The 27,995-nt window shown below is 43.4% G+C and overlaps 1 protein-coding gene across 2 annotated transcripts; it reads left to right on the top strand.

The window, feature by feature from the left end:
• The first annotated feature begins 267 nt into the window (after positions 1-267).
• Positions 268-26,139, top strand: ZBTB34 (zinc finger and BTB domain containing 34). 2 transcript variants are annotated; one of them, XM_043916827.1, is made up of 2 exons: positions 268-382; positions 19,549-26,139. In XM_043916827.1, the coding sequence occupies exon 2, from the start codon at positions 19,559-19,561 to the stop codon at positions 21,077-21,079; it is 1,521 nt and encodes a 506-aa protein (XP_043772762.1). In that variant the 5' UTR covers positions 268-382; positions 19,549-19,558; the 3' UTR covers positions 21,080-26,139. The 2 variants fall into 2 exon arrangements, with proteins under 2 accessions (XP_043772762.1, XP_043772761.1); XM_043916826.1 differs by lacking the exon at positions 268-382 and adding an exon at positions 6,807-10,481.
• Positions 26,140-27,995: the final 1,856 nt, after the last annotated feature.

Raw genomic sequence — 27,995 nt, 5'->3', positions numbered from 1 at the left:
GCAGCCCTCCTCCAGCCAGCAGGGGGCGCTGAAGAGAAGGCGGGTGGGGAGGTCGCGGTCCGAGGAGCTGCCACCCCCCGGTCCCTTCCCGAAGTCGGGACCGAGACTGCAGCTCGCCCATTCGTCCGCAGCGAGGCTTCTGGACGCGGCCCAAGCGGAATACGGGACCCGGAGTCCCGGAGAGAGGCCCGGGCTGCGTCGCCAGCACCGGACTCCGCGCTTGCCCGGAAGCGCCGGCGCTGAGGGGGCGGGGCCGGGAAGCGCTTCCGGGGGCGGGGGGCGCGGGCTGGGGCGGCAGCCGGAGCGGCGGGGACGGGCCTGGCGCCGGCGGCGGCGGAGGGGGCGCCGCGGGCGGGCGATGTGAGCGCGGCGCTCTCGGCAGGTGAGGCGCGCCGGCGAGGGGGTGGCGGGCAGCGGGCGAGGCGCGGGCATAGCCGGAGGGGTCGGAGACAGTCCCGGGCCGCTGTCCGGCTCGCTCTGGGCGCGGCGGGGCTGGAGCCTCCGCGCCTGGTCAGTCCAGCGGGCCGGCGGGTGGGCGGGTGGCGCGGGCTGGAGCCGAGGCCGGGCGGGGTCGGGAGGCCCCGGGCACCTGCTCCGGCCAGGCGCGCGCCCCCGACGGGCCAGCCCTGCTTTGGCCCCCGGTGTCAGGACGCTGCTTGCGGGGCTGAGGGTCGCACTCAGCCAGCTGCCCCGGACTCCCCCAGCCTCCGCCCAGGGCGTCTCGGGATCTCCTGCTTCCGGGCTCCTCGGCCCCGGGGGGCGCTCCGGCTTTGTACCGGGAGGCCGGATGGTTAAGTCCCCTGGAGAGCCGTGCCAGGCCGTGGGGTCGGCCCTGCTGATGGCTGCAACCGAGCCCCTGCACCCATGCCACCGCTTTTCTCCAGGTAAACAGGCGACGGCACGTCGTGCTTGGCCCTAGACGTCTCCATGGTCACTCTTGCCCTCGGAAAGTCCTGCCATTACGGAGGGCTGGGCTGGCCTGGGGGGTGTCGCCAGTGTCCTTCTAGGCTAGCCGGCTTGTGCCTTGGGGCGTCAACAGTCTGCGAGTCTCAGACTTGAGGTTTCAGCAGCCTTTTCCATGTTGGACCTCAGATTCCCACTTTGAGCAGTGAGGGTATTTAGATGAGCTCTCTAGAGACGCTTTCAGTTCTGTCAGTCTATATATGTCTGAAATTGGAAGGGCTGTCCCTGGTTCAAGATACTGGGCAGTTTCACCGAAGAGTTTGCAGATCTGGACTTTTTAGCCACTTAATACACTTGGTTTCAGACAGTCTTTAAAATGAATCCAAGAAGCCTTTCTAAACCTTGCCTTATCGTAATTCATCCCTCGCTTTTGTTCCTGGCAGGAGTCAGTCACGTCCTGCAGAGTTTTTGCACGCACAAAATTTTTTGTTGTTTATATCTGCCCATTTTCCCTTTGTTCCCTAGTCAGGCCCTCTTTGCTTGACATCTGGATTATTGCAACAGCTTCTTAGCCGTCTCAGACTTCAGAAGTCCCCCCACCTCCCCCACCCTTCCTTTATGCTAATGCCAAACTTAATGTTGGAAGTCAAAAAAAGAGTTGAGTGCTTGCTTATTAAATGTCAAGACGCTGTTCCATGTGGTGGGGTAAAGTAGTGGAGGCACACTTACAGTCTCCAAGCAGCTTTACGCTGGGTGCGGAGACTCTACCTGTGCAAAGGTGACTGATTGATGAGACAAGCCTATGAGCTGTAGAATTAAGAAGGAGGAGAGATGGAGGTCACTGTAGGCCAAATGGTCAGGGAAGGCTTAGTGAAAGGGGTGGCATTTGAGCTGGCTGTTAAAGGATGAGTAGGACTCAGGTAGGAAAAGAAGAGTCAGACCCAGTGATCCTGTGGAGCTAGTGAATAGACCAGTCTCCTTGTGGAGAAGGGTGCATATAGGAAGGGATAAGAGGAAAAGATTGGCTGGGCTGGTTCCTGAAAGAACTTGATCACTAGGCCAAAGTTGAAACTATTCTGAAGTCAGTGGTGAGAGGCCAGAGACCAGAGGTAGTAGTTGATGATCATTTCCAGGAGGGGAAGGGAGAGGCTCAGGGCCGGGACGTCAGCTAAAAGACTGTGTATTTATACCACTTTCAGAGTCCTCTGCCTGCTGCATGTGTCCAGTCAGTGCCCACCCCGTCTTTTCAAGGCTCTCCTTGGTTTGGCCCCTGGTCGCCTCCTTGGACCTTACCCACTGCTTCTCCTCCCTGTCTGTCTCCTACAGAAATGAGTTTGTGACTGCCTCTAGGCCTTGCTCCTCTAGTTCCCCCTTCTGAAGTACCGGCCTCCTTTTTCTTCTCTGTGTAAATTCTCCATTTCACTTCCTTCAAGCCCCTGCTGAAGATATACTTCCTCCAGAGGGTGTTCCCTGACTGCCCTACCCCCATCCATGCCTTTGTGGCACTCAGAATCTAAAGCACAGGTCTCAGCACTTGTTCCTTGGTTATTGAACTTGCTCTTGTCCCAGCTGGAATGGGCGTTTTTGGAGGGCATTTTGTCTTAATACTTATCTAATATTGTAGCTGCACTTTTATAACAGGTATGCAAACACTTAATGGTTTTTGTTGGTAAATGACTTATAAACATTTTTTTAAACCCCCTCTTTTTAAAGGAGACTCTCATTATCAGTTTTCTCTGTCATATGTCATTGATGTCTAATGCTGCCATTTAAGGCAGGTGTTTTCAGCTTTCCTTCTTTGAGTGCAGAAAACATAAAACGAATCTTTGAAACATTAAAATCTTTGCTCTTGATTATGGGAAAAGAAAAAGTCATGTAATTCTTCAGTGGGAGGTTGTGGGGAAAGAACATGAGCTTGGGCATCAGGTCTGGGTTTGAATCCCAGCAGGGCTCCTTACTAGCCATGTGCGCTTGGACCATTTATATAATGTCTTTGACTCTCTTGTTTTCTCGTTTGTAGTGTGGGGATAATAAAAGCCATTTCCTAAGATTCTGTGAATTTTGAAATGAAAAGACGTATGTGAAGGAGGTGGCAAAGTTTATAGCACTTGGTAACCAATTAGTAAGTTTTCATCTTCATCATTATTGTGAGGTGTAAATGTATGAAGGTGGGGACATGCCAGGATGCTGAACCTCGGTGTGTCTACTGAGCTCTGGGTTTCTACGTGTCCCTGGATCCTCATTCTACCTTTCAGCTGAAGCAGTTGTCAGAACTATCTGTATCACAAATCTGGAATGCATCATTATGTTTTATTCCCATTAATTTTCATCTTTCTCAAGTTTGAATTCTACTTAATGTTTTTCAGACTTCTTAATTGTGTTCATTTAATGTTTTGTAGCTGACAAACTGCTGAATTTAGCTTAGTGAAGCTCATCAACTGAAGTCAGTTTAATTTCTAATGGTTATTTTCTGGTTGTACTGATGGCATGGAAAACCTCATGGAAGAAAGCAATTCAAGGTGAGCTTTTCTAATCCTTTCAGTATAAGAGGTTCAGACTTAATCTATTTCCCAGGTCCAGTGCCCCTTGACATGCCAGCAGTGTGCAGATAAGAGGCAACTCCTTGACTTGATTGGGTTCTTTGCCCTGAGAAAGCGTATTTATTCGTTTTCCTTTTCTGACTTTATTTATTTGGCTGCCTCAGGTCTTAGTTGTGGCTGAGGCTCGGCATTTGTGATTCGTGGGCTTAGTTGCCCTGTGGCACGTGGGATTTTCCTGGACCAGGGATTGAACCCACGTCCCCTGCATTGCAAGGTGTATTCTTAACCACTGGACCACCGGGGAAGTTCCTTATTTATTCCTTTAACTGGAACTAATCTTTCTATTTCATGATAGAATTTTAAACATCTAATTGCCCACTTCATAGAAGTAAAAAGAATGGACTTTATGCAGAGAAATGGCTGCAAAGTACAAGCAGGGGCTTACAAGTAGCCCCTTAATTATTACTATGTTGGTGTAACAATACACCTTTAAGTGAGAATGTTTTTTCCCACTCAGAGGTGATCAGTAAGGCTCTAGCACCAATAAAGCCCCGAATTCTCACCACTGTGCCTGGATTAAAGTCTTACTCTTATAGGAGAGAAGAATCCTGGTTCTGGAGACTGTCAAATCTAGGTTCAAATCCTGGCTCAGCCATTAGTGAGCTGGGATGAATTGGGAGAGGGTCTTAGCTTCTCTGAGTGTTTTTCCATCTGTAGAATGGGTGCAGCTGCAGTGTCTGTCTCATGGTGAGGTCATGAAGATTCGGTGAGCAGGTAGAAAGCTTACTTAGCGTACAGTACACAGGTGGAGCTCAGTAACTGTTACTGCCAGTCAGGTTAAAGAGTGCATTCCTACCCTGCTTGGAAAACTCAGAAGAAGCTTCTGATGTTTTGTACTGACTGAAAGACAATCCCCACTGTCAAACCACACTGCGCTCTCAGAATTGGTGTAGCTGAGCAGACTTGGAGAATGTTAGCGCCTTGGTAGGAAATCTCACAGTTTGGATAAAAATGTTCTTTCAGGCTCACATGAATTAATGCAGTAAGAACTCTAGACTTGTTTTCTTTTAAATTAGGATGAGTGCTTCATGAATATCCATCACGGAATGCCATTTTATTTATTTTTTTTTTCTTGCATTGGGTTTCAGCAGCACCACAATGTTTCGGGAAGGCCTGGTGTTTTTCGGCTGCTGCTTTCTGAAGGATTAGATTGTAATTCATGACAGCTCAGTTTTAGTTTTGACCTAGACCCAGGCAGAAACACCTAGGAAAGTTATTTTTATACCGTTGTTACTGCCGTTTCCACGCCTGTTGTCCCCAGTGCTCCCATCTGCAGTCTTTTTAATGACTTTTTGTTTAAGAATGAAAACTAGGGATCTTCAGGGTCTTCAGTGCCTGATGAAGTCTAGCTTGAGTTGGTCTCCGGTATCAGCAAGTGACTGAAGCCAGCAGGTGCGAATCTGGGTTTGGAATCATGAGCATCTTGATGGAGAATAATGGGTACCTCCTGGTGCCTTAAACAACTTCCAAATTTGTAACCTTGCTTTCCTTTCTTGGAAGTGTCACCGGGTATTTTTAAATGAAGAGCAAATGAGAGTGTTTATGGGTTAGATGGGAGTGAACTACCTTGCTAGATTTTTCCTGCTGGTGAGATGATCCTACATCTCTTGGGTGTTGAGCAGGAAAGGTTGAAAGCTGAGCCACTGGCTTGGTTGGGGTGCTGAGTGCCTTTGTCTGCTCGGCTGTGGGCACACAGTCTCTGACCACAGAGAGCCCCCCACCCCCGGCCCGGGGCATGCCCTCAGCAGCATAGCTGGCTCAGAAATCAGCACATCTCAATTGCTTAGGTTTTACACTTTTACTTTTGTTCAGGTTGTCATTATGGGGAAACAGTTCCTGGACTTTACCCAAGGATTTTGTCGAGGGGATTTCAAGACTCGTGGGTATTTTGCCCAGGTGACGTGCAAGTGTCTTTTCGTATCTTTAGGTTCTCTTTGGAATGGGTTAGCACTGTGGGAAGATGGCACTCGTCTAGGTTCTGGTTTTCATTGCTCGGATTCCTTACAGCTTAACAAAAGGCGTGACGCAGAATTTGCTCGTCAGTGAAGTGGTGTGTTGAAGGGAGCACTAGATGTGGATGTTTCCTCTTTCATGAGATACCGTATTACAGTGGGAGCAAATCTCTTCTCAACTGTCTTGTCTGTTTTTTCTCCCTGGGTAACCACATGTAGCACATGGGTCCTTGGCTACTACGGTTTTTAGTTACTCCCAAATGGTTTATTGGCCAACTCTGTTCAGTTGCCCGGAGGGCAGCCTGAAGGCAGCTTGTCTGAGGCGGAGCTAACTTGCCTTCCAAAGTGGATAGCGTACCTCAGTCTCCAAGTCCTGTGGAGTCCTTCTTTGGACTCATGTTCAAATTGGCAGCCCCCAGGATCCAGTTTGAGATTTCCAGTGTGGTATTCAAGGACTTCCATGTTCCCACCGTGGCATTCCTCTTTGCCTGGTCACTCCTTGTACCTGGGGCCTGGCCACTGCCCCAGACACCATACATTTTCACCCCACTGTTCTCTGATTCTCCCAGTCCTTCTGCCTGGAGTCTTCTTCCTGTTCCATTTGAAATGCAAAGTCCTGTTCAAATATTGCTTCCACCATGAAGTTTTTCTTTGTTCTGTTGGATTAAAGATTTTTCTTTGGTCAAAAGTAATCAGTCTTGTCATTGCTCTCACAGTTCTTTGTTTCCGCCTCTGTAATTGTCTGCTCGATACAGTAAATTATCCATTTGCAGCCTATCTTTCTGTGGATTCTTTGGTTTTAAAAATTACATCTTTCTAGGTAGAATCCTATAACATATCTTAAAAAAATTTTTAGCGAGACTAATACAGCTATATGATAAAAAATTCAAAAAAGTATAAGTCTATTTCCCTTTCTTCTTCCCAGTCTGTAGTCCTCATTCCCAAAAGTCACCGACATCAATGCTTTCATGCGATTCCTTCCAAAATGGGTACAACAGCATATACTTATTCTTTTAAGAAAAGTGTGTGAAGGAAATCAGATATGTACATACATATTTTTTTATATCTTGTTCAGTTGCTCAGTCGTGTCCAACTCTTTGCAACCCCCATGGACTGCAGCACGCCAGGCTTCCCTGTCCTTCACCATCTCCCAGAGTTCACTCAAACTCATGTCCATTGAATTGGTGATGCCATCCAACCGTCTCATTCTCTGTCATCCCCTTCTCCTCCTGCCTTCAATCTTTCCCAGCATCAGGGTCTTTTCCAAGGAGTCAGCTCTTTGCATCCGGTAGCCAAAGTATTAAAACTTCAGCTTCAGCATCAGTTCCTCCAGTGAATATTCAGGGTTGATTTCCTTTGGGATTGACTGGTTTGATCTTGTAGTCCAAGGGACTCTCAAGAGTCTTCAGCACCACAGTTGGAAAGCATCCATTCTTCGGTGCTCAGCCTTCTTTATGATCCGTCTCCCACATCCACCGTTTTGGCTAAATATTAGAACTACTTTTCAGGTCAGAGGATACAGATCTGTCTCCTCCTTTGTTTTTTTTTTTTTTTTCCCCTGGCATGTGGGATCTTCCCCAACCCAAGGATCAAACCCATGCTGCCTGTAATGAGAGCGAGGAGTCTTAACCACTGAACCTCCAGGGAAGTCCTGTCTATTCTTCTTAATGTCTGGGTAGTGTTTCATTGTTGATTGAGTTTTTGTTTTTTTGAACCAGTCTTCTCTCCATGAATTTTGAGTTCATTTCCCTTTTTTTTTTTTGCTATAGTGAGTAAAAATGCTCAGCAGACATCCTTGTTTCATATATCCTAATATGCTATTGTAAGAACTGTGTATTTGTAGGCTTAATTCTTAGTAGTTAGTTTTGGACCAAATAGTAAATGCTTTTTCCATCTTGATCCATGTTACCAGATTATCCCTAGGGATTACACCTGCACATTTTTTAAAATTAATTTTTATTGGAGTATAGTTGTCACACATTTAAAAATTTGTGCAGGTCTGATGGGCTAGGAATGGTATGTCATTTTTTTCTTTTTGTAATTCACATGTCTCGATCATGAATAAAACTAAACATCTTTTCATACGTCTTTTGAACCTTCTTCCGTAGGATTATCTGTGTGAGCCCAAATCTGTTTGAGTTATAATATAAATTAAGGAATTTGGAAAGTAGCCCTTTGTGAGAGGTGCATGTACTTTCCCTCAAAACGTTGTTTGTCTTCTGGCTTTGTTGGGGGGCGGTTATCATATATTTCTATGTTGTCAGATGTATTTGTGTTTGTCTTTGTTCCTTCTGGGATTTATGTCATGCTTGCAAAGGCCTCTATGTCTTTATTATAAATAAACTCACCCATGCTTTTCATTTAGTTATTTTTTGGTGGTAGTCAAGTCTTTAAAAAATACTGTCATACTGGGGGCGGTGGGGATGGGACGGGAAAGGATAGTTAAGGAGTTTGGGCTGGACCTGTACACACTGCAGTATTTAAAGTGGATAACCAGCGGGGACCTCCTGTAGAGCACGGGGAACGCTGCTCAGCGTGATGTGGCAGCCTGGGTGGGAGGGGAGTTTGGGGAAGAATGGATACATGTGTATGTGTGACCGGGTCCCTTTGCTGTCCACCTGAAACTTATAACGTTGTTAATCGGCTGCACCCCAGTATGAAATAAGAAGTTTAAAAAAATGTTGTCATAAGACTGTAATGACATTAAATAGAAATAATAGGGCCCTTCTTACATGCCCTAGTGCTTTATAAGAAATGGGTAAAGATGCAGTACCTTTGAAAACTTGGGGAGCTGTATTTTCCATTAATCAGGCATTTTGTGTGAGCTTGTGCGCACTCATGGCTCGTTCGCCTCTTGCTCACATGCAGTGGATGGAGCAGGCTGCGGGGAAGAGCAGAGTGGTGATGAACGGGTGTCTGTCCACCCTTCCCAGGGTCAGCTGTGTCTATTAGATTATGGTCAGCTGGTTTCCCTGTCTTTGCGAAGTGGCTTTTTTAAAGCTCCTTGGTGTAAAATGTGTGTATTCCTAGTGAGCTTTGGACTCTGGGTGAGGGGGTGTCATCCCTTGTTTGTAACATTTCAGAGCAGCCTCTTGTTCAGATGCTTGGGTGTGGTCATGTGTTCCTTTTTCGGGTGGGAGCTCGAAGAGATTTCAGGCAGCTTTACTCGCTAAGCCTTGTTGTCATATGGTCTTGCATCAGATTTTTGTTTTCTTTTCAGAGCGTGCGTGCACATTTATTTCTAGGATCCCTCTCCTTCACCTTTTACTTCCAGCCTGTCGGTCGAGTCTCCCTGGCTGACTTGTGTGGTAATTGATGGGCCAGCACCTCTCCCCTGTGGCTTGTGCCCACACTGCCTTGCCGAGTGAATGGCCTCCCTTCCCTGGCTATCCAGTCTGTCCTAACTCTCCAGCCTGTGGTCGTGGTCTTCCGAACCAGCTCACTCTTGGCTCCGAGTGGTTCTGACTTGCCCTGGCCTGCGCTGGCCTTGCTGCTTCCTCAGTGCTTTCGGAGCTGGCTTCCTCACTACTTGGTCAGTCCTGAGTAGCCCCTCACACTCTGCTTTTGCTTTTCTTTTTTTAGGAGTATTTACTTAGCTGCAGCACACAGACTCCTCTCTGGCGGCGGAGCGCAGGCTCCGGAGCGCGTGGGCTCAGAGTCTGTGGCTCGAGGGGTCTTAGCTCTCCAGCCACGGACTGAACCTGTGTCCCCTGCGTCGGAAGGCGGGTTTTTAACCACCGACCACCAGTGAAGTCCCTGCTCTTGCTTTTTAGACTCCAGTCTCAGTGCTGCTTTGGATTCTCTTGAACTTGGGCTGAACTTGTGTCTTCTTGGCAGCATCTGCTCTCTGTGACTTTCACCCTGGAATACCAGAAGGACCGCTTACTTGAGCCTGGGATCTGTGGCCTCTAATGAACAGAGGCTTTAGCATATAAAGATAGCTGTTTATTTAAAGCAGGTTAAAATCAGCCAGGGTGCAGGGCTCTGATGGGGAAGAGGGAATAAAAGCTGTGAGTGTGAAGGGCATAATATACCGCAGCTGGAGGGCCACCTGGGACTGTTTTTCTGCTTAGGGCCCTTCCTTCTACAAGTGCCTTCGATCCAGAAAAGAGGGAGATTTTGATCTTGAAAGAGGGTGCTGTCGTAAATTCCTAGAACTGAGACTGCTCACTCACAGGGTATGTGCACTTGTAAGTTTGGCGGGTATTACTAAAATGCGCCCCTTTGCCTTCTCCATCTCCCTCCTCCTCACAGAGGAAGGAGTCAGAGCCCTGGGCAGCAGTAGGAGGATATTTGTCATCTATCACTGTCCCTTTCTCTGGCCACCACCCTTGTGCAGGAGTGTAAACTAGGTCAAGCTTTCTTTTCCTCGTGCCTTTTCCTCAATTCCCCTGCCTCCCTGAGTGGTCCTGCTGTTACCCTTGAGCAAATCAAACAAGGATAAGGGATTATTGTGTAGGGGCTCTAGATGGCCAGACTTTGCAGCAGTCCTGAAAAAGTTAGCCTCTTGGAGCCTCAGTTTCCTCACCTCTCAAGTGAGGGTGATAGTACCTGCCTTCTCATGGAAGGTCAAGACGATTGAGTGAAATACTACATATAAGGCCTTTACAACTTGCTCAGCCTGTATGGAGCGTTCAGTAAACCTTGGTTATTGATAATGGTGGTGACAGACTTTCCCAGGTATTGGGGAAGGCTCGGGAGTGTGGTGGAAGATGGCAGGGATCCCCTTTTACAATTGCCGAGGCTGGTGTGGGGGTAGCTGGACGGATGGCAAGGCTGCCCGCATCCTTCCCAGAACCTGCTGTTTGGACCAGTGACGGCAGAGTCTCCTCAGCTGACTGTGGCAGGGGCTGTGTGAAGGTGAGCGATGCCTCCAGAGGCGCGAAAGGACTCCAGTGAAGGAAGCTGGGGAGCAGAGAGGCTTGTGTGTCCATCGGTTGAATGAGCAGAAGAGGGTTATGAAGAAATAGAGGAGCTGACAATTTTGAACTTCGCAGCAGACCATTTCAACTAATATTCTCTTCAGGTATGTTTTTAAAAAGAAGTATTTCACATTCTTATCCAAAATGTAATTTTACAAACAAAGCCAAAATAAGTATTGTTAAAATAAGTGTTAATGGTATTGAAGAAAAATATCCAGTTTATATATACTTGTTTTTTAATTAAAATATACCAGTGTAAATATCTAATTGGGGGTGGTTTTTTCATGTATGGATGTGAGAGTTGGACTATAAAGAAAGCTGAGTGCCGAAGAATTGATGCTTTTGAACTGTGTTGTTGGAGAAGATTCTTGAGAGTCCCTTGGACTGCAAGGACATCCAACTAGTCAGTCCTAAAGGAAATCAGTCCTGAATATTCAGGACTGATGGAAGGACTGATGCTGAAGCTGAAATTCCAATGCCACCAATTCCAAAATGCCACCTGATGCAAAGAATTGACTCATTGGAAAAGACCCTGATCCTGGGAAGGATTGAAGGTGGGAGGAGAAGGAGACGACAGAGGATGAAATGGTTGGATGGCATCACCAACTCAACAGACATGCGTTTGAGTAGGCTCCGGGAGTTGGTGATGGACCAGGAGGCCTAGTGTGCTGCAGTCCGTGGGGTTGCAAAGAGTCAGACACGACTGAGTGACTGAACTGTAATGGGACAGAAAGAGCTGTGATAAATCTGCTGAGTGAAAGAATACTGATTCTGATGTATTTGGTGACTGGAATAATCAAATTCATTATTGTTTTCTGTAGCAGCTGCAAACTTAGTCTAAATGAAAAACCAATATAAATCATTTCCCTGCATTATCAAAAATGAATTCCATTCCCCTATCTCTTGGAGTTGGGCGGAATCTGCAGTAAGTCTGTAACAAACTACAAGGCTGGGACTCTTATTATTTATCTTTGAATTCCCTTTGGTTATGTGCATGTAGAAGATTGAATATTTCCTATAAATGTAGAAAAATAATTTAAATTCCCAGTCGGTATGCCATTTAGTGATTGCAATTAAATCTAATACTTGCAGCACGTTTGACAGAAGGCTAATTTTCTTAATTTGCAAAGAACTCTGACAATTCAATAAAAGTGTCAGATATGGGCAAAGGAGATGAGTAGGCAGCAGAAAGACAAACAGACAAATTGCCATTGAACACCGGAATAGCTGATCTGCCTCATTTATAATTAAGTCACAGCCAAGGAGGTACCACTTTTAACCTGTCAGTGTGGCAAAAGTGAGACAGTTGGATGCTCACTGTTGGCAGTTACGGGAGGTACAAGCACATCACGTGCTGTCGGGGAAAGGACAGTTGCTGCCACCTTTTGGGAGATGAGTTGGCATTATCCACAGATGTGAAATGAACGCAGCAGTCCCTCTGCTAGGAGGAAATGCTATGACCATTTAAATGGTTTCCTGCTTTTGGTATCACCTGGGGACCGGCTGAGCACATGGTGACGCAGCTATCCATGGAATACGAAGAAATCAGAAAAGAGGATGGAGTAGATGAATTTGCGCTGCTGTGGAAAGATTTTAAGGAGTATTAGGTACTTTTTTGTTTTCTTGGCTGAGCTGGGTCTTTGTTGTGGTGCCATGGCCTTTTTCCTGTTGCGGAGCACATGCTCCAGAGCACTCGGGCTCAGTAGTTGAGGTGCATGGGCTTCGTTGATCCTGTAGCACATGGGATCTTAGTTCCCCGATCAGGGATCGAACCCTCATCCCCTGCATTGGAAGGCAGAGTCTTAACCACTGGACCACCAGGGTAGCCCCTTAAATACATTTTTAAAAAGCAACATACAGGACAGTTAATGTTGATATGTGTTTATAGTTTTCTCTGAAAGAACACCCACAAACGCTTCCCAGTGATTATCTTTGGAAGAAGACACCGGAGGAAAATGAAGATACCCATTTTATATTTCTCTGTACTATAGTTTGAAGTTTGACCATATGCATATATGTTACTTTAAAGGTAAAGGTTGATCTAAGTTAGGTGTGGGCCTGCTGTCATGCCATTCACGGGAGAGGTCAAGTCCCTTGAGGAACCAGTGATTAGCCCATGCTGGGAAATGGCTAATACAGAGGATACAGAGGAGTATGGAGGGTTCTGCTTGAACTTGACGTCTCACTAAGAGGTTCTGACTTCCTTTACTTCCGGACCGCTGGACCTGATAAGTCAGGCTTGGGTGTAGAATTGTGATTAGTTAGGCCTTTACTCCCTTTAACCTGGAAATGTGACTAGGACTTAAATTCCCTGTAATTTCCTCATGTGTGAGTCTCCGAGAATCCTCTTCTAGTGTTGCTTGTTAGCAGCTCAAGGCTGGAGTCTCTGAATCGCATTGTCACAGCCGAAAGGAGGTGTCAGTGTCAGGGAGGGGAGAGTGGAGCACTTCCTTTCTCGTTTTGCAGAAAAATGGAATTCCTCTCTTAGGTGTTAATCGTGGTCTTTTCATTTTTCTCTTCAGTGGTTTTCTTTCAAGTGCAGTTCTCTACTTTCTCTCTGAGAAGAAGATAAAAAGCCACATGGAGGAGGAGGAAGCCTCATTGCAGAAGTGTTTTCAGTTTTACAGACTATTTCAGAAATGCTTTTTTGTTTTCCTTTTTCTACTGGTTTTTGCCCAGGACTCTGTACCTTTTAAAAGCCTGAACCCACCTTCCTTTTGCCCTTTAATTCCAAAAGTCACTGTTTACACACCCTTGTGTGTCCTGAAAACGCTGTAATGAATAGGTAACATTTGACCACTTGGCAGGTGCCAGGCAGTGGGTGTGTTTCTAGAAGGCAGTCTGGTGTGGTTATGAGCTTGACCTCTGGCTCCAGACTGAGTTCATCCATTAGCACTGGGACCTTTGGCCAGTGTCTTAACTTCTTTTCTTCAGTTTTTTCATCTGTAAAATGGCAACAATCATAGTGTTCCCCTCAGAGTTGATAAGAGAAGTTAACATATGTAAGATGTTTAGCACAAGATAGGCACTCATTATACCTGAGCTATTACACTCATTCATTGCATGAGTTTCCTTCATTCAATTTTACATCAGTTGTGTTGGGTAATAGTTCTTCCACGAGCTTTTCTAGATACAGAGATCAAAGTTAACTGACTTGTCTAAGGTCACGTAATTATTTAAATGTTCATTGTTATTTTTATTAGAAAGAAATACAGCCAGGATTCATAGCCAAGTCTAATTTCAAAACCAGTTGTCTTTGTTACACCATCCTGTCCCCTAAAAAAAGTCTCAGTAGCTAATAACATTGATTGCCATGTGCCAAGCATCCATTGTACAGATTGCTGCTTACGTGTTTTCTCATAACAGCCCATGAGGCAAAGACTATTACCATTAAAACAAACAAAACAAAACTGAGACCTAGAAAAGTTGTAAAGTACCTTGCCCGAGGTTTTATAAGTGGAAATCGGCATCATTTGAATCTGACTCCAAATTCTTCCGATGATTATATTATGATCTTATCTTTTTAAAGCTAGATGAAGTGCCTTAGTTTTTTTTTTAATGTTACCTGTTTTTAATAAGCAATACATCCACATGGTTCAGAAATTTTAGAGTCTGAAATGATTCACTGAAAGCTAATGGTCTTCCAGCTACTGTGTTATTTCCCCCTCCCAAGAGGCTGTTTGTTTTTGTGCATCATTTCAGAAATATTGTGCTCGTATGTCTGTATATGTTGACACAGATATATGTGTTTTCACTTTGCTTTGTACAAATGTAGTATCATATATACTGCTGTGCATCTGATTTTTTTCATTCAGCAATATATTATAGTGATTATTTCATAACAGTATGAAAAGAGCTTCCTTATTCATTTTTTTAGTTGTATAGTAAGTAGTCTTCAGTATGGACATATCATAGTTTATCAGTCAGGTTTCTCTTGATTAGAATTTAGTTTGTTTCCAGCCTTTTGTCATGAACTATGCTGTAATGAATTCCTAGAGCTAAAATTGCTGTCATGGGGGATCATTTGTAATTTGGCTGGATACTATTGAAATGCCCTCTATAGTGTTTGTACCATTTTATATTCCAGTGTCTGTCAAATTATCGTCTAGTTGGGATTTTAATGTATGTGTGTGTATATATATGTGTGTGTCATTCCAAGAAATGCATGTTCACTATAGAAGTTTGGAACATACAGAAAAATACAAAGAAGAAAGTTAAAACATCTTTACTGTTTCATTAATGTAAATGTTTTATATATATTCTTTAATATTATCTCTGTTTATTTAATATTTGTAAATACATACATACTTTTAGAAATATCCTTCTTTATGTTCTGTGATCACCTGATTTTTCTAACAGCTTTGTTGAGGAATAACTTACATATAAAAACGCTCATCTTAAGTATACAATTCAGTGACTTTTTTAGTAAACTTAAAAAGTTGTCAGACTATCGTAATAATTCAGTTTTAGACCATTTCAATCACCCATAAAAATCCTTCCTGTTCATTTGCAGTTGATCTGATTTTTTGCTGTGTCACTAAATATTTCTTCAGCACATATTTACTGAGTATCCACCATGTGCCAGGCAGTTATCTGGCACATGGTTAATATAACAGATAAAAATTTCTACCCTCATAGTACTTATATTTTGTGGAACTTTGAATTCTTCTTTAACATCATTTTAGTTATGACTTGGTATTCGGTGTATAGGTGTATCGTACTTTAATAATTCCCTTATTGTTGAACATTTATTTAGGTTGTTTCCATTATTTGCCTCGTAATTGGATATAGTTATGAGTAAATTCTTGTGCCTTTATTCATGACTTTTTTTATGGTACAGAGTGCTAAATCGAGAAAAATGCCCTTTTTAAGGTTTTTGTTTTATTTGCTTACCAGAGTATATGAGAGCATCCCTCTTCCTATAATCACTGCCTACTGAGTTGCACTTTTAAAAGCCTGGGCAATTTGAGAAAGAAGAATTATGTCTTGTGTTAATTTTTATATTTTGGCTTATTGATGAAGTTGTTAAGCATTTTATTGCTATGTTTAAAGGCTGTTTTAATTTTTTTTTTAAGCATCAGTTCATATTCTTTGCTCACTTTTCAGTTGTCCTATTTGGCTTTTATTGATTTGTAAGAGTTTTATAATTCTCTGCCATGATGTTATATATTTTTCATAATTTATCTCTTTTTTATGATAAAAATATATTTTTTAGATGTAAAGAAGTTTTTATTATACTTAAATAGTTAAATCTCCCTTTCTTCTGATATCTGTCTTCTTGAAGTTATTTTTGAGTGTGTTGTGAAGAAGGGATATGGCTTTATTATTATTTATTTATATTATCCAAGCAGCATCTCTTTCCAGAAATCTCCCTCTGTCACTGGTTGAAAATGGCCCCTGAAGGCCCGTCGCGGTCTGGTTTCTACCCGCCTTGGTCGCAGCACGTGTTCTCTGCCCTTGCTCCTGTCCTAGCTGTGCCACAGTGCTCCAGCATTTCCTTCCTTCCCGACTCAGCCTCTCATCCTTTGTGCATGTGACTCCTTCTGTCTAGAAGCCCAGAACGTTTCCCTGCAGCACCCCCAACCCCCCCAATATCTGGCTAACCTTTACTCATCCTTGAGGTCTCAGCAGAGATATCATCCTTCTGTCCTCCATTATGAAAGATCTTTCAGCTCTTAGCACAGTTTACAACAAAAGAATTGTAGCTCACCTGGGTCCCTAGTGCCAAGCATACATTTGTACAGAGTATAAATACATACACTCAGTGTATAGTCACAAAATGAATGAATCATAGCCTACTCATCCATTTTGACATCTGTGTGTTTGGCTGCATTTTTATTTTTCTGTAATTTTTTCAGTATTTATTCTTCTAGATCTTTGTTGCCCAGTATGGTAGCCACTGCCCACTTATGGCTGTTGAGCACTTGAAATGTAGTTATTCCAAATTGAGATGTGCTATAAATATAAAATATACATCATGCTTCAACGACTTAGTATGACAGACATGAAATTCTACGAGTGTTGTGGAACCTTGAGTAAGACCCTTTTCTTGTATCTCAGTTTCCTAATCAATAAAATGGAAATAATAATGGGGAAAAAAAAGACTTAGTATGGAAACAAGAATATAAGATATCTCATTAATAACTTTCTAATGTTGATCTTAAAATGGTAATGTTTTAGCTATATTGGGTTTAAAAAATGGTTTAAAGTTTATATTTTTACTTTTAAACAATGTTAACTATTAGAAAACATTACACATGGCTTACATTATATTTCTGTTGGACAGCAATATTCTAGATGAATTTTAAAATCATTTTGTCAGATTTCTAATAAAATACCCCATTGAACTGCATTATATTTACAAACTAACTTGCAGGAAATGTCTTCATCTTCACAGTATCAAATCTTCCTGCCAGAAGCATATGTGTCTTCATTTGTATGTGTTTTTGTCTTATTAAAGTGTTAGAGTTTTCTTCTTGTAGATCCTATTTTTTGTTTATCCCCCAAGTGTTTTATAGTTTCGGTTACTGTTGTTGGTTGTAACTTGTCATTAGCTTACCTAACCGGTTTTTTATGAATAATAATTTTTGGAATCCTCCTGTTATTAGATCCTGATTCTAACAGATTTTTTTCAAGCAGTTCTTTTGTATTTTCTATGTAAATAATCATATCTCCCTTGAAAAGTAATTTCACCTCCTCTTTTCTAAAGGCTATATGCCTTAGTTTTCTCTTGTTGCTTTGCCTGGAACGTCAAGAACAATGTTAGGTAAAAGAAGTAATGGGTAGACAACCTTGTAGCTTTGCAGGCATTAACGGGAATTCTACAAAAGTGTTTACCAGAGTGTGTGCCCAGGAACACTAATTCTTTGGAATATTAATATGTGTACCTTGAGAGAAGAGCTTCATGGTTAAATAAGTTTGCAAACTGCTGAGTTGAATAGAATTCTTGTCCGTAGGACTTTGCAGATGGGTTATTATGCTAATATTTTTAAGTCCTAGGAGGTCGTGATGGTGAGCTTGGGGCTTGTGTTCTACTAAATACATTTTGGGAAATGCAGATGTGTTTCCTTTTTCAAGGTGATGTTGCCATTGGTTTGCAGTAGACACTGTTTATTATATTAAGAAAATATTGTTCTGGCCTTACTAGCTTATTGAGTATTTTGTTCCTTACTTTGAAAGTAACTCAACTTTCTAAAATGCATATTCGGCATAGAATGGATATGGCCATATGGTTTTTCACCTTTGACTTATTGAGGTTGCGAATTATATTTGTGTATTTCATAATATATAGCCATCCTTGGAGAAGGAAATGGCAACTCACTCCAGTATTCTTGCCTGGAGAATTCCATGGACAGAGGAGCCTGGCAGGCTACAGTTAGTGGCGTTGCAAGGCTCGGACATGACTTAGCGACTAGAGAGAGAGAGCCATCCTTACACTTGATCATGATATATTATTCCTTTAATGAGTTATTTTTGCTAATATTTCCTTTAGGATATTAAAGAAAGTCTGTTTAGTGAAGTCTCTTTACTAAGGTAAAGTTGACAGTCGTCTTTATGCTGTTTGCCATTTCCTGGTATCAGACATATGCCATATGAACAGAGATGCTTTACCTGTTTGAGCATGCATCTAGAACAGTGTGAATGACCTGAAGGTCATTTGTGCTTTAGCACTTCTGTTTCTTTTTAATTTAATACTGCCAGTTTTGTTATCCTGAAAATATATTTATGCCACTCAGATTTCAGATTGATTTCAATCATAAATCTAGAATAAATAAGGGCACAAGATTCCTCTCTAAAATGTTTTTAACAAATTCTGATGTGATTAAAAAATACTCTGATGTGATTTATCACACTGATGGATCTTTTTCTGAAGGAGTCTTAAATTTAGTTGCACATTGTCTTAAAATTTAAAACTTTGTGATTAAATACTCTTCTATATTACTTTTTTGTTTTCTTTGGATTTATTATAACTTATTGTTCCTTTTCTAACCTCTTAAGTGATTTCATTTATTTTTATTCTTCAATGATAAAAGTGTTTTAAGGCATTGATATTGCCTGTTAAAATTTGTTATTTGAGAACCCCAGCATTTCATTGTGAAAAATTTCAAGCATACAGAAAAGTTGAATTTTATTATACAATGAACAACCGTATACTGACTCTAGATGCCGCACTTGTTAACGTTTTCCTCTGTTTGCTTTATCACATATCCATCTATTTCCTTTTGGATGCATTGTCAGCCAAGTTGGGCGTATAAATAAATTTCATTCCTAAACCCTTCTTACTGCAGATTTGATGTGAGTTTTCTTATTTTCTAAACAGCTTTATTCCTTATTGATTTTTCTCTTTGATTCAGTACTTATTCAGGAGGTGTTTAAATTTCTATTGATTGGGCTTTAAAAACAGAAATATAAATGTCAGATCTAATTTGGTTGTGGTCAGAGAATGCAGCTGAGGTCTCCACCTTCTGTAGTTTTGAGTAATCAGAGCTGTGGATTCTAGGCAGGGTGGCAGTTAACGTCATAAGCAGTGGCAGAAGATGATACACTCCTGGTATGTCCATCACTCTTGCTCCTACCCTCTAAAACCTCTTCACTGAAAGAGATCGAGCATTGCTCTATGAATTACCGACCCCAAAGGAGATAAAGGTGTGTAGAGCTGAAGAGGGGAAAAAATGTACATCAAGACAGCAACTCAAATTCTAAACTAAAAAGGGTTTATGCTCCATTCAATGTATCCGGTGTGCTGTATACTTGAAAAACACCAATTGAAAATATGCACATAAGGCAGAACATTTTAAAAAATGAATTTACTTATCTTTTACAGAGTGCTTCAACTCCTCAAAGGTAGGTGAAACAGGAAAATCTATTTCTCAAAAGGATACCAAGTTCGCAATTAGAGCAAAGATGGCCCTACTATATGTAACATGTTTTACTTCAATCAAGATGAAAGGCAGCTAAGACTCTAGGCTAATTGGTCATTAAGTTATTTAGCTTTAGGTGAATTAACCGAGACAGGAAGGACTGAAAATAGGAGGAAAATTGCTCTGGCAGACCCTACGAGGTACAGTAGCTACAGTGATGGTGGTGGTGGTCTTTTTTGCATGGTTGTTTATACGGCTTGTACTTAAGTGAGGAGTCACTGGTGAATTATGAAACTCTCTCTTTCCTCAGATTACGCTTCATGTCAGTAGAAATGGACAGCAGCAGTTTTATTCAGTTTGATGTGCCCGAGTACAGCAGCACCGTCCTGAGCCAGCTAAACGAACTCCGCCTGCAAGGAAAACTATGTGACATCATTGTCCACATTCAGGGTCAGCCATTCCGAGCCCACAAAGCCGTCCTTGCGGCCAGCTCCCCCTACTTCCGGGACCATTCAGCACTAAGTACCATGAGTGGCTTGTCAATATCAGTGATTAAAAACCCCAATGTGTTTGAACAGTTGCTTTCATTTTGTTACACTGGAAGAATGTCCTTGCAACTGAAGGATGTTGTCAGTTTTCTGACAGCAGCTAGCTTTCTTCAGATGCAGTGTGTCATTGACAAGTGCACGCAGATCCTAGAGAGCATCCATTCAAAAATCAGTGTGGGAGATGTGGACTCTGTGACCGTCGGTGCGGAAGAGACCTCGGAGAGCCGCAATGGAGTGAAAGACAGCAGCTTCTTTGCCAACCCGGTGGAGATCTCCCCGCCGTACTGCTCTCAGGTACGGCAGCCCACCACAAGCAGCGATCTTCGGATGGAGACCACACCCAGCAAAGCTCTGCGCAGCAGCCGTTTACAGGAGGAAGGGCACTCGGACCGAGGGAGCAGTGGGAGCGTCTCCGAGTATGAGATCCAAATCGAGGGGGACCATGAGCAAGGGGACCTGCTGGGGAGGGAGAGCCAGATCACCGAGGTGAAAGTGAAGATGGAGAAGTCCGACCGGCCCAGCTGTTCCGACAGCTCATCCTTGGGAGACGACGGGTACCACACGGAGATGGTTGATGGGGAACAAGTCGTGGCCGTGAACGTGGGTTCCTATGGTTCTGTGCTCCAGCACGCCTATTCCTACTGCCAGGCAGCCTCACAGCCGGCCAGTGGTGTATCTGAGGCGTTTGGAAGTTTGAGTAACTCCAGCCCCTCCAGATCCATGCTGAGCTGTTTCCGAGGAGGACGGGCCCGCCAGAAGCGGGCCCTGTCCGTCCACCTGCACAGTGATCTGCAGGGCCTGGTGCAGGGTTCCGACAGCGAGGTCATGGTGAATAACCCAGGCTTCGAGAGCAGCCCCAGGGAGAGGAGCGCGCGAGGTCACTGGTACCCGTACAACGAGAGGTTGATCTGCATCTACTGCGGCAAGTCCTTCAACCAGAAGGGAAGCCTTGACAGGCATATGCGACTCCACATGGGAATCACGCCCTTTGTATGCAAGTTCTGCGGGAAGAAGTACACGCGGAAGGACCAGTTGGAGTACCACATCCGGGGCCATACCGACGACAAGCCGTTCCGCTGTGAGATCTGCGGGAAGTGCTTCCCTTTCCAAGGCACCCTCAACCAGCACCTGCGGAAAAACCACCCTGGCGTGGCAGAAGTACGCAGTCGCATGGAGTCCCCCGAGAGAACGGACGTGTATGCGGAACAGAAACTAGAAAACGATGCCTCGGCCTCAGAGATGGCCCTGGATTCCCGGATGGAAATTCACACGGTGTCCGATGCTCCTGATTAAGATGGTTAAAAAAAAAAAAAAAAAAGTGCACCCACGCAAAGCACATTAGTCAATGCCTATTTGTGATTTGCTTTGTTGTCATCTTTGGTTTTCCCAACCATCTGGAAATCTCTTGGTCTCTTGGCAGTTTTTCTAAGGTTTCTGGAAGGAACACTTCATGGTGTTTATCCTTTCCCACCCCCCGCCCTCCCTCCCCCAAGGAGCTCAAAGCATGAAGGGCAATGTATCCAGGGAAAACAGGCTGACAGTATTCCTCTTTGGCCGAACTCTTCATCCAAAATCTGCCAGTGATTTAGCTATGCCAACTGGTTGACCCTCCGTTTCTGCCAAGAGGCATACTCTCTGATTGTGTGCACTGGCGCCAGTGCATTTCCATGGAGAGAGACTGGGATGCCGTCAGCTGATACAAATGGGTAACCTTTTCTAATTTAAAATTACTTTTAGGGGGTAGTTAGACAATTTATATATATATATAATAAAGTGATTATTATATATATAGTATATATACATTCTCAAATTTGATTTTATTCTGGTTGAGGTGAATGTAAGAGGAATATATAATTTAATACAATGTGAACAGGGCTTTGGACTCTGTCTCGTCCCTACCTAATATGTTAGGGTTTTGCCCCTTTATTTCCCTTATTAAAGAATGTTAATAGGTTTTCATATATATATATATATATTAATCATTGTGTCCAAAAGCAAGCAAAGCAAATCACAGTGTTCATAGCTCTGCTTCATAACAAACTCATAAACCAAATGCCATAAAACGTATTCAACTCTCGTTGGAAACCATTTGGAATTTTTGTTAGTTGTCCAGTTAGGTAAGCTGGATGACCCGTGGTGCTGACCTTTTTACATATTGTAGTGTTATATTAGCCAACCCCAAAGGAGCAGTGGTTTTCAATGTTTTTACTGGCCTCCGAATCTACCTTCATTCCGTACTGTAGAAACACACATACCAGGTAACTAAATCGAATCACTCTCTACCGTGAGTTAGTACTCACAATAAAGGAAAGGAATTTGTAGTTCTGTCTACAAAATTCTCCAAGCAGTGTTGTGGTTTTTTTTTCGTTTTTTTGTGTTTTTTTTTAACCTTTCTCTTTTCAAACAGCCAGTTCAGGTGCACAGCAACTTTTTCTACGTGCAGTTCCCAGGGAAACTGCAGAACTTGGAATTTGTACTTTTTGTAAAGATATACTCTATGGGAATTGCAAGCAATATATCTATCTTAGTATTGTGTGTGCTGACGAGGGCCTCACCGGCTCCCCCACTCTCAGTGTTTCCTGCTTAAAGAAACCAACAGTTAAAAAGCCCTCTGAGATACTGTGTGTGTCACCAAATCTCTGTGTGTCTCCATTTTTTTGGTCACGTGGTGCTATTTTTTATGTTATGTATCTTTTAGGTCAGTATAGTTGTAGCAAATGTGAAATGTAATGGTAAAAGTGAATTACAATTTTTTTTTTCCTCTCCTGAGTTTATAGCTTGAAAAAAAGACCTCAAAAGCATGTGCTGGCAAACACATTACTGTATTTAAAAAACAAAAAAAACCCGAGTCCTATTTGGATAATGTTTTATTAGTGCTTGAGGAAATGTCTTGAGTTTTATATTTTGTTCACCCATGTGCTTCTGGTATACAAAACAGGCTCTATAAGATTGCTCCGGTACTGTATACGCCAGCAGAGAGTAATGTGAGCAGTTTAGTGTTGAGTTTGTGCCATGGGCCACTGGTAAGTATCAGCACTCCAGACTCTTCTGCTTTGAGAACCTTGGCCATGAAACTCACAACCAGCGTGTCTCCCCAGGAGAATAGCACAAACCCCGTGAGAGGAAAAAAAAAAAGTGAAACCTCAGAAGCAAGGAGTTAAAAGGAATACAAAAATAGATGTTTGCCGGTTTTCCATGCTTTTTTGGCTCTTAAAATACCAAGAATGGAGTTGGGGTGGGGGAGTGTTTGGGGATTTTTGTTTTGTTTTGTTTTTTGGTTCTGGGGGGAAAAAAAATCATTCAGGCCCTTGTGTGTGACCGCCCCCCCAGGGTGGTAGCTGTGCAGTAGCATCTCTTCAGCACAGGGGGTCTGTCCACACGGCGTGACCACCATGCTCCACATCAGTGTTACTACGTCCAGACACACGCGAGTCCTGCTGCTCAAGGAGCAGCTTCTGCTAACCGGGTATATAGTATGCCTTTTCCTGTCAGACTGCCTAAGTCCGGGGCCTGTTCTCTCCCTGAAGCACTTGTTCAACTCCTATCAAAGCCCTGTGCCTCAAGGGGAGGCTGGACCCCCAGTGTTTACCCACTTAAATATGTTCTGGGGTTTCAGGTAAATGTTTGTAATTTTTTTTTTTCCTTACATGAATAAGTTTGGTTTTGATTTTTTTTTTTCCTTCAAAGAATTAAATGCAAAAAATTTGTGTTGTGATACAAATTAAAGTTTGTGACAAGAAACACCCAAATCGAGGACACGAGAGGTCAGGCTCAGGGAAGGAACCTCCTTTTCACTCAGGCTTGGGGCCTTCCTCCTGAGAGGTCTCCAGAGCATTCTGTGATACACGAGACAAGTGAGGAGGGAAGGCACTTGGGGCAAGCGCCTCCAATGTCCTGGTTCTTGTCACCGTGTCCGTCTTAACCTTATGTACATGGAGTTCTTCGTGTGTGTAAATTTGTTTAACTGGTTTGAGTTTACCAAAGAGTGACTTATCCAAAATTGTCTTTGACAAAAAAAAAAAAAAAAAATCTACATTGCTTTGATTGTACAGTTCAGGTTCAGACATTGTAATGGGACTGTTAAGGGGCAGAAAAATTGATTGCGTTTCTCTCGAGTAATGATTCCACATTTTGCAAGTTCCGCTTGCTCCCATTCGTGTTGCTCACACTTGACCTTCTCCACTGCTAGCAGTGCTCAGAGTGAATTCTCAAGCCATAACCCAGTACTGTAAGGCTCCACAGGGCTTCGCGGGAGGCCGCGCCAGGCCGGCGCGGGGCTGGGCGCCGTGCTCCTCGTGTGCGCGGCCAGTGAAGGCTGAACTCCCTTCAGATCGGGCAGCAGCAATTAATTGTGCCTTGTCACATGAGGATGTGCCAGGAGGATTAACGTGACCACACAGCAGAAACATTCTCTCCCCGAAGTTCACTTCACGTCTCCACAGACGAAGTCCGCTGTGTAACTCTTTAGAGCGACTCTTTCTTTTTTTTTTTTTTTGGAAAGCAAAGTCCCTATTTCTGTACAGTTTTAGGTTAGATGTTTCACTTATAACAAATGCAAAAACAATTAAGACACAAGTGATATGTGAAGAAGTCTTTTACAGTAAAATATATCCTGAATCCATATAGGTTCGTTCATAATTGAGTCTCTTCTCGAGCTACCTTTTCAAACACGTAGGCAATGTGAAGACAGTGACAGCGTCCTTTTCTAGAGGTGTTTAACCTGTTCTTACAAACTGTGAAAACAAAGAATTTTCTACTTTTACTAATGTTTGTGGTTTTAAACAGTTATTTTCATTCTAATCAGTTCTCTACCCTCTTAATTTCTACTAAAGCTGTAAATACATTTAGAGATGATATTTGTAAATACAGTATATGAAGTCAAGTTAATTTTGGGGTCAGTGGAGAACCTCCCAATTGGCTCTGCCTTGGCAGTTTTGTTTTTTGTTGTCGCTGTGTTTTTTTTTAACAGCAGAAAGGATACTGTCGGTTCACTGTTAAGCAGAATATACTGTAGAGCTAAATTGATAACTTCTAAATCTTCCAGAGCATGACTAGCTGTCTTTTCTAATGATAGCAGTTATATAACCAAGTCTTTATTTGTCCCTTAGCCCAGACCATAGGCCTGCATATATTTGTGTGTGGTTTTGTTTTTACTTTAGTTTTTATAGCCTCTAGGAAGAGTTTGCAGGAACACAAAACAAGGACTGGGACAGGGGGGAAATCATCTATGTGAACGAGCTTTACTTTAAAGAAATCAATGTATTTTATTTTAACAATGTTTTCCATTAGTTACTGTGATTTTCTGTTTTGTTCTTTTGTTGTTGTTGTTACTGTTGTCGTCGTCATTATTGTTAAAATTCTGTAATGGTTTCCTGTGAAGCCTCCACTGAAAGGGACTCAAATATGCAACACCTAAACTATTTTCCAAGGGCACATGCCCCTTGAATGGTGCTTCTAGACTGGTCAGGGTTATTTATTAAATTTTATATATGAAAGTATTGGGGAATTATGTAAATTCTTTATATGAAACTATCTAGTTCATAAATCATAGATTTCATATTACTCAGTGCAACTGAACTGAAAGTTCAGAAGAGTCATTCACATTGTTCGAAATTTGTAATGGTTGTCACACGTCACATACGTCTTTTCAGTAAGTGCCAGAGTCTTTGCACTGTTTCTGCCCAGTGCTTGACTCCTTGGCCCACAAGAGACCCTTTTCTCTCTGGTTCCCTTGGGTCTGGCACAGACAGGGCTGGTGTAGTTCTCGATCAAGTCCTGGAGTAAGCCTTGCAGCAGATTCAGTAAACAGACCTCTTGCTGCCCCCTCAGTGACAAGTATGCTGTGAATTCAACCTTTGGACTTGCTGCCCAAGCCTTTGGTTGCTGCCCTGACTCTAGTAAGAGGTAAACGTATGGTTTGTTCGAGAATGACCATTTTCCTAATGTGAAAACCATCTTTCTCACCACTTTGATTAGTAGGGCTAACAATTTTTTTCCGTTATAAATGGTTGAGCAATTTGAATGACTTAACACAGTGTCATTATCTTGCAATATAAACTGGTAACCTCACAACTCCACACTTCATCGCCATATGAAGTAAATGAAGCTAGCTAAGCGGATGCTGTATCAACTCGTAACTTGCCATTAAGGATTATTTTATAGCATGAATTTAAGACTATTTATTCAAATGATATTTTACCCTTGTATTCATTTTGTTTTAGATTTGTGACATTGAATATTTCAGTGCTGCTTAATTTTGTTCTGAACTCTTGTTTCTTGCTTGTAAATGGCTTTTTTATGGTATAAAGTCAATGGAAATTGCTGTTTGTAAATAAAAATGCTGCTAGAGCAAATGTGCTGTGGTCTCCGTCTGTATCTGCCCCTTCTGGCCTCCTGAGTTTCACTGGCCCTAACAAACATCCGCTGGTGTCACAGTTTCTGTAACCACTATTTTTGAAAGGTTAGAATTTCATAAGAAGCTCTTGTGCCACGGTGATACTGGAAAGAGGAGAAAGAAGCAGATTATCTCTCTGACCTTTCTCACGTGTGGCAGAGACTGGATTGCCAGGGGGCTGAGGTCTGCACCCAAGATCTCTGGTGAACCCTTTCCCCACCTTCCTGCAGAAGCAGGAAATGGTCACTCCCACCACAGAGCTTGGAGGTGCCTCCAGCTGCTGCAGGACGGGGGACCCCTTCCAGGGCCTGGGAGTGTGCTTTTGTCTAACACTGGAAATGAATTGTCTGAGGAGACACATGTGCTGCCAAAGCAAGAGACTTTATTGGGAAGGGGCGCCCGGGTAAGGGAACCAGGAGAACTGTTCTGCCGTGTGGCTTGCTGTCTCAAGTTTTATGGTGATGGGATTAGTTTCCTGGTTGTCTCTGGCCAATCATTCTGATTCAGGGTCCTTCCTTGTGGTGCACACATTGCCCAGCCAAGATGGATTCCAATGAGAAGGATTCTGGAATGTGGTAGGGCACATGGCATCTACTTTGGACCTTTCCTCAATTCTTCTGGTTGGTGGTGGCTTGTTAGTTCCCCGTTGTTCCTTACCAGGACCTCCTGTCATTAAATAACACGCAAGTGATTTCTATGGTGCCTGGCCAGGGTGGGTGGTTTCAGTCAGTGCTTCTCTTAACACAGCTATATGAAACCTAATGAGACCCTGTGGGGCCCTCCTGGGTACAAAAGCCTTTCTGTGTCCCCCATTTCTTGTTTGTAGGAAGAAGGCTTCAGCCTCCAAGACTCTGCAAACACCAAAACGCGGATTCAAACATTGCTAATCACAGAAGGGAAGGATTGCAGTAACAGGAGCAGTCAAGAAACCAGTGCAGCTACCCAGGGTTCTGGTTCCTCTAGGAATATACATAACAATATATACCTTTCAGTTCTGCAGGAGCTGAGGCCCCCACCCAGGTGGAGGACTTCAGGCTGAGCACCAGAGTCCTGGATTACTACCGGGTCAGCACCAACCAATCAGAAAGAAGTCACACACCCTGCAGCCCCCCCCCCCCCCCAATTTTGCCTAAAAAACTTAAGGGAAGTTGGAAGTTTTTGAACATGAGCCACCCATTCTTCCTGCTTGGCTCTAAAATAAGCCTTTCTCCTCTCCACACAGGCTTCCCTGATAGCTCAGTTGGTAAAGAATCTGCCAGCATTGCAGGAGAGCCTGGTTTGATTCCTGGGTCGGGAAGACCCGCTGGAGACGGGATGGGCTACCCACTCCAGTATTCTCAGGCTTCCCTTGCAGCTCAGCTGGTAAAGAATCCACCTGCAATGCCAGAAACCTGGGTTCGATCCCTGGGTTGGGAAGATACCCTGGAGAAAGGAAAGGCTACCCCCTCCAGTATTCTGGCCTGGAGAATACCATGGACTGTGTAGTGCGTGGAGGTTGCAAAGAGTTGGACATGACTGAGTGGCCTTCACTTTCACTGCTCCACATTCCGTCATTTGGCCCACAAACTTGTGTTCTGTAACAGGTCTTCTTCCTCAAAGCCAATTAACTCCTCCTCCACAGTTTTAGCTCAGGCCTCCCTCCCTTCCCTGCAGCAGCCCTTCTAGGTCAAGCCCCTTTAACAGAGCCATTCATTGAGCTGTGTTCCTCCTGCCCTTCAGTGTAATTCATTGCTCTGAAAATATTGGTAATTGTATATTGATTAGTGAGATGATTCAATTAATGTTTCTCCTAGCCTGCAAGCTCATGACAGCAAG

The sequence above is a fragment of the Cervus elaphus genome, chromosome 11 (genome assembly GCF_910594005.1).
Source record: "Cervus elaphus chromosome 11, mCerEla1.1, whole genome shotgun sequence".
Taxonomy (NCBI): Eukaryota; Metazoa; Chordata; class Mammalia; order Artiodactyla; family Cervidae; genus Cervus; species Cervus elaphus.
Note: the sequence above shows the minus strand (reverse complement) of the source record. Positions and strands in the feature narration are given on the sequence as shown.